Genomic DNA, 6,375 nt, shown 5'->3' with positions numbered 1-6,375 from the left:
ACATTAAACCAGCACCTGAGGACATCAGGATCAGCAGGTAAGAAATTTTAGCTTGTGTCCTGCTGGCGTGTTACCACCAGGTGTCTCTGTGGTTTGGCATTTTCTCTTTTTCTTCTTGTTGCATGATTACTTTTCCTCACTGGATGCTTGCATCACTGTTTAACAGTTTATTTTTTTACCATTTTCTCATTCTTTATCAGCATACGCGGAACGAAAGGTTGATGGTCGTGGGCAAACAGGAGACACATGGAGTTTGAGCTTTGTCCTCTCAGACCATGCAAATCGCACCAACTTCAATTACTTTGTCACACAGCCGTAGACGGAAAGACTGCAACAGTGAATGTCAACAAAAAGTTAGTGGAACTTTTGTTTTTACTGCCAACATATAAACGGACGGACTATATTTATGGAACCGTGCGGCACATCGGTTCACTTACTGATTTATTTAGAAAAAAAAGAAAGCCACACGTGTAGATTAGATGTAATTCAGCTGGTCAATCTTCTTTATTACCTGAAGAATATAAACTGACTACGAGTTTCTACATTACGCCCAGTGTAGTCGCAGTTGAGACGCTGCTTTAGCATCTATTCAATGTCTTAATGCTCCAAAATATTCTCATACTGGGAGTTAAGTCATCCTTGCCTTAGCAGACGAGGAAATATCAACTGGAAGGCTCAGGTTTTGTTTTTTTTTTAACAATAAACTATTTGCTGGTGAAGTCCTGTTCTTTTGTCTGGATTGTAGCCAAATTTGAGCAGAAAGAAAGGCCCTGATCTTCGTCATACCATTCATTCACTATTTTATTTTATTTTTTATTTTTAAGTACAAACAACAACAAAGGCCACTTTTTTGTGCAAAATTTTTATTTTCTCTCACCTCCTAAATGCCATCTGTGCATTACAGTGCAATCATCGAGGTAGTTCACTTGCCTTTTGGTTGAATTAAATTTGTTTCTATAGCAAATGTTGGTCTTGGCTGTTCTCAAACATACTCTGATTTTAATCCTGTGTTTAACCTGCTTACCAAGTCCCCAGTCTTCTGCAGCATAGCGTTAGTGTAAAACTATCCTGTCTGCGCTTGCTTTGAAGCAGGTCTGCACTTGCAAATGGCAGTCTGGCAGGACTGTTTTGGCACAAGTTTTCCTGACGGCAGTTTGCAGATTAGTAGCTCTGCAATAAAAAGACGCCGTTTCCAGAATACACTAGTTGTTGTTTAGAGAAACCTCCTTATTCCCATAGTTTGAGGCTCTTTTTATCTCAGTCTGGCCAATCATCCAGCGAACTCCCAGTGAAGCTGTGGGAAGAAAAGACAAAAAAAAAAATCACCACAGGATTCAGAGAAGCTACAGCATTGTTTGAGTGAGTCACAAAGAAGTGCTGACAGGCTTTGAAATGGGACATTTTTATTTCCACAGTAAATTTGACTTTGAATGTGGTGCATATGCCCTTTAATTATCAAGCGTTTTTATTATGACAATTTAGTGACGTGGCTGAATACGTCACTTTGAAATGAGAAGCAATGTTGCACATTAACTGGCTCTTTTAAATAACTGATAACACCTAAGCCATCTCCTCCAAGTCTGTATCAAGGCCTCTTATTTATTGTGGAAACTGCAACATGCTCTTGAAAAACCCGTGCTGTTAGAGTGATTAATTCCATTTAACAGTGAAACCAGTGAAATAATAATAATAATAAAAAGAATCAGGTGGATGACTTGATATCTAACTTTGATATTTTAAGCACATGCCTGAATGCTGTTATGGACATGCTCCCAATACTGATAAATTAATAAAATAAAAGAGGGAGACTTACATTTGAGGTGTCAAATCTGCTGCTTTATGTAACATTTGGACAAAAAGGAGCTGGTTAAAGTGAGGGATGGGCTGTATTAAACCATATTATGGTGGCTTGACCTTGCCTGTGAATGGATGACACAAACCTGCAGAGCAGACAGCCACGGAAGCTACGATGGTAAATACTGATCCAGAGCTGATCAGCTGAGTGAGCAGCAGGCCTAGAGGGTACAGGAGCAGGCAGGACCAGAATAGCCAGTTGATCAAGGACCATGGTCGACGAGGAGGACTCATTATGGGGCCCGGGAAGCGCCCAGTCTTTGCGTAGTGCTCTTGAAAGCTATCCTGTTAACAAATTAATGCAACAGCAGCTCAACACCAAAACCCACAACAGGGAAGCACGGCTAAAGTTGGTTCTTTTAAAGCCACGTGGCTGCCGTGTGTCTAAAAAAAACAAAACAGTAAGAGCTAAAATGGAACCAAGTGTGTACAAAGTTTAACATTCCCAAGTTCAGATTCAAGAGTTCAGTTATAAAGTGCATGGATTGAAAAGTAATTAAAAAGGTGGCATGGCAGTCAGCCAAAACCACAGATAAGCTCACCACACCTTCAAAACTGTGTATATAATAGGTCAATTTATTAAATGACATTGACTCTCTCCATAAAAAGGTCCGCGAGCCAAACTGTTCCTACCCTCAAAGTTAATTTTTACCACTAATGCCATTTGTGGTGAGCAATAAATATTTCCTCACACTAATCTTCCACTCAAGTGCAAAAGCTTCCAGCTTTTTAATATTGTTTGTGTTCTCTGCTGGAGCTGCTTTCTTTAAATTACACCAAAATCTTTATGTTTTCATGTGGAATTCAAATCCGAGATGATTCCAGATCCAGGTTTTGGCTGTCTGGGCACATCTGTAAGATCAGTGGCTGGATCAAAAAATTTCAAAGACACTGTTTACCAGTTCCTGCAGCACCAAAAATACCCCTACAAGAGGATGGAGCCACCCATTTATTTATAGTACTACTATTCAGTGTGAAACAGTGCATCAGCCTTCAGGGGAAAAAAAAAGAAAAGAAGAGGCACTTATTTTAGGCTACATATCTAATCAGTATGGCTTCTATTTCAGTAATAAGAAACTGGGTGATTTAGTACCTCTACCTAATGCGTCTCTTTTGAAAATCATGCATCCATCAGAATATTTAAGACTCTCACCTTCTCCTGGTAAAGTTTGTGGAGCCACTCAGCACACTCCTTCTCATCTTCTGGGATCAACTCTAGAGGAATTCTCCTGCATGTCACAGAGATGAAGGTTACACCAGCACACAGGAAACGAAAAGCAACAAGTGTGTGAAACATCAGTTCCTACCTCACATATAAGTCTGCGTGATATTTTTTCCCGTTAAGAAGCCCCAGCAAAGTCGGCATTTCATTGTTTCTGAAGTTCAGCGTGGAATCGTAAACAGCCGCAGCTGCACAACACGGAACATGCGGCGGTTAGTCAGCGCCACTTTTCATTTGATTTGCAAATCCACCCCCTCCCCCCATAAAACCGATCGGGTACTTTCTGGTGGCCACATTTAAATACATAGACAAAGACAAACTCACCCGTCCCTCTGAGGCTCTGAACTGTTACCCAGAATCCTTTGGTTCTGGGCAAAAGATGATACTTTAGTTTGGACAACCCTTTGCTTTCAGCCACCTGCATGCTGACCTGGTGCTTCTTTGGTGTGAAGCGTGTCCCTTCGCAATAAAGCAAGAACTTTTGCCAAAAAAGAAAAAAAAAAAAAGTTGGGTGTTATATAATTATATTAAAATTATGGCCACAAAAATATCACTCTCACTTCTCTTGATTCTAAAATTACCACAGACTGAAACCCACCCAGAAGTTTTCTGGGTAATCCCGCAGTTTCTCAAGACTCTCATTCACCGTCCTTCGATCTTCCTCCCATTTCCTTTTGCAGAAAACTATCTCCAAGAAGTACCACATCCAGCCGATGATCGGTACATAAGCCAGCTGTTTTTTGGCTAACACTTTTGAGCTCTGGAAGTTGAGAACACATTGAAAGAACTGGAGGGAAGCATTGAATTGAGGGGTGGGTGAAGTTTTCTGGCTTACTTTCACTTACCCCAAGAACTCCAAATCTCTCACAGAAGGTCCAACCACACAGGAAGTCTATCTCAAAAGCGTGGTTGAGAACCACAATGGCATTCTCTTTTCCATACAGTGGATAACTCTTTGGGTCAGTGTAGAGTGTGCACTCTGTCCCAGACCACCACTCCAAGATAGCAACCATCTCTAAGGACAAAGACACAAACAGGTACATGTGAGTAAAGGGCACCTGGATTGCTTTTGTGAAATGATGCCATGCAGTACAGAGTTCTGGGAACTCGTGCAGCAGAGGGTTGTCACAACATCACACCAACAGCACCACTGAAACCACTGAAACTAAAGGTTTCTTCTCCCAGAAGCAGAAGAAAAAACTTTTCTGCTTCTGGTAAACAGCCAGGTTGTAATGGTACAGCTAAGGTTATACATACGGCTGGAGATGCAGTAGGCCAGTCTGATGTTGATTCTGCGGGCCAGCTGCTTACTGACCAGCCACACAGGTAAAGTACAAAGCTGCAACAGGTTGATAATAAGGCCGCTGACCAGGAAGACATAGCAGATGATCAGGTGGCATAAGAACTGGGATTTTAGCAGCTGAAGAAGCCCCATGTTCTGTAAAAGTTGATAAGAAGACATTTAATTACATCAGGTAACAACAATAAAATAAAATCATCTCATTTTTTTGTTGGCTTCTGATTGCTTGTGACTCAAAGGTAGAGAAACTATGTCCAGTACTGTACTGTCCTAAAGTCTGGAACCAACCTCATTTTTTTTTTTATACTTTGCAAGTAGCCCAACCTTTTTATATTTTAAAAAGAAGCTTTGAGCAACAATTCACCAGGCTTTTCAGTCCTTGTACATGACCACTTTAAAAGAAGTGTTTTTGTTTTTCAATTTTTTGCTTGTCAAGCCACTAAAAAAAGGATCCAGGGATAAAAACAGTATCTTTGCACCATCAAGGAGGGGAAAAAAAGAATCAACAAACAAATGAGGAAACTGGACGAGTGTAGGACAAAAGAAGTAATGACAGGACTAAAAAACTATTTATAGCAAACAGTGACAGTACTTGAAAATTGTGTCTCTGAGAAATATTTAAAAAAAACAAACAAAAGATAAATGACCAGACACAGGACCTGAGAGATGCATGTGGGCCTTCCTCAACTGACAACGATTTGAACCAAAAATGTCAAATCTGGATTCATCACTCCATCAGGCCAGTTGCCATATTTCTTTCAGTCCAATCCACATTATAGTCCTTTTCTTCTCCGTTTTTGTCTCATATACTGTCTTTCCATACATAGGTCACAAGATTCAGTATATTAGCCTATTTCCCAACTGTTTCTTTCTAATAGTTCCTGTTTTTAAACGTTTGAAAAACAATAATAAAGAAAATAATATATACATTCTCCACCTTTGAGGCACAAGCAACCAGGATATAAAATACAAAGAAGCAAAATATGTTATATACTATTATTAATTTGTTCCACGCAAAGCCAGGCTGTGATCAAAACTGTTCTCGGAGTTTTTAAAACATGAATCGAGTCTGACATAAAGGATTTCTTTGAACGTTTTTACTCCCCCCCCTCTGAATAGTGTCTTTGAGATGCATTCCAGAGCCAAACAGCCAATCAGAGGGTAATTGTTTGCTGTTTGCTCCTAACAACACATGACCTTTTCAGGAACAGGGAAAACCATATCACCAACTATTCATAGTCAATCCCACAACGGCCTTCTCTGTGTTTACTGAGTTTTCCTTACGCAAACTGTTAGGTTAGCAGCTGTTTCAGAGCACAGAGAAACACGACTGGAAAATGACCAAACTGCTTAAACACAAAACCCATGTACACACCTGCAAACACGTGACACTTACCTTGATTCTGTATTAGTGCCCAGTGTTCCTGCCTCAGACACCTTTCTACCTTTCCAAACAGTGTAAATGAACAAATTTAAAAGACAACCAAACACCACTATCCCACTACGCGTCCATGCCACCTCCAGTTCGCGATGTCCCTCGTCCTTCAGCTGTTAGTGCGCAGGCCTAGAACTATGCACCACCCGGCCATCTGGTGAAACGTCCTTCAGCATGAGGAACCACACCCAGCCGCCTGCCAAACCTGGATCGCGGGATGCAGACATGTGTGAACCTGCGCCACCTTCGAGAAACTCTGCAGACAGCCTCACGCGAAGATCGTCTATTCCTTGTTGTCCCAATCAAAACACGGGATTTTCTCTACATAATGAAGTGGAACATATGACTAATACAACGAGAACAAATATGACGTTGTAATAATATACTTTTTCTTCTCATATAGTTATTATGTCCGATATAATCTTTAAAAAACAAAATGTTTTTAACAGAAAGTTATACTATATCCCAACATTTCCTGGTGCGGTTACACTCTTTTTTGTTGTTGGTCTCACAAACTCGGGCTGAGTGAGACCTCTTCTTTTCCCTTCCAGCTCCGATGCCAAA

General features: G+C 40.6%; 1 protein-coding gene across 4 annotated transcripts; it reads right to left on the bottom strand.

The window, feature by feature from the left end:
• Positions 1 to 846: 846 nt before the first annotated feature.
• agpat4 (1-acylglycerol-3-phosphate O-acyltransferase 4 (lysophosphatidic acid acyltransferase, delta)) lies at positions 847 to 6,157 on the bottom strand. 4 transcript variants are annotated; one of them, XM_005737103.2, is made up of 10 exons: positions 5,773 to 6,156; positions 4,334 to 4,514; positions 3,922 to 4,091; positions 3,675 to 3,836; positions 3,401 to 3,554; positions 3,162 to 3,264; positions 3,008 to 3,083; positions 1,941 to 2,139; positions 1,814 to 1,835; positions 1,194 to 1,294 (listed from the first exon to the last, which is right to left on the bottom strand). In XM_005737103.2, exons 2-10 carry the CDS (start codon positions 4,509 to 4,511, stop codon positions 1,258 to 1,260), a joined length of 1,101 nt encoding a protein of 366 aa, XP_005737160.1. In that variant the 5' UTR covers positions 4,512 to 4,514; positions 5,773 to 6,156; the 3' UTR covers positions 1,194 to 1,257. The 4 variants fall into 4 exon arrangements, with proteins under 4 accessions (XP_005737159.1, XP_005737160.1, XP_005737161.1 ...); XM_005737104.2 differs by having other exon boundaries at positions 1,814 to 1,832; XM_005737105.1 differs by having other exon boundaries at positions 1,242 to 1,294; positions 1,814 to 1,863; positions 5,773 to 6,157.
• Positions 6,158 to 6,375: the final 218 nt, after the last annotated feature.

This window comes from Pundamilia nyererei, unplaced genomic scaffold, assembly GCF_000239375.1.
Source record: "Pundamilia nyererei isolate P.nyererei 1_Seehausen unplaced genomic scaffold, PunNye1.0 scaffold00073, whole genome shotgun sequence".
In the NCBI taxonomy this organism is placed as follows: Eukaryota; Metazoa; Chordata; class Actinopteri; order Cichliformes; family Cichlidae; genus Pundamilia; species Pundamilia nyererei.
This window is presented reverse-complemented; position numbering and strand designations above follow the sequence as displayed.

Coding starts and splice junctions, on each gene's coding strand:
- agpat4 (XM_005737102.1), bottom strand. CDS start 4,511: ATGGGGCTTCTTCAGCTGCTAAAATCCCAGTTCTTATGCCACCTGATC. Junction 4,092..4,333: donor GGCCTACTGCATCTCCAGCC/GTATGTATAACC, acceptor CTTTGTCCTTAG/AGATGGTTGCTATCTTGGAG. Junction 3,837..3,921: donor AGAGATTTGGAGTTCTTGGG/GTAAGTGAAAGT, acceptor CTCAACTTCCAG/AGCTCAAAAGTGTTAGCCAA.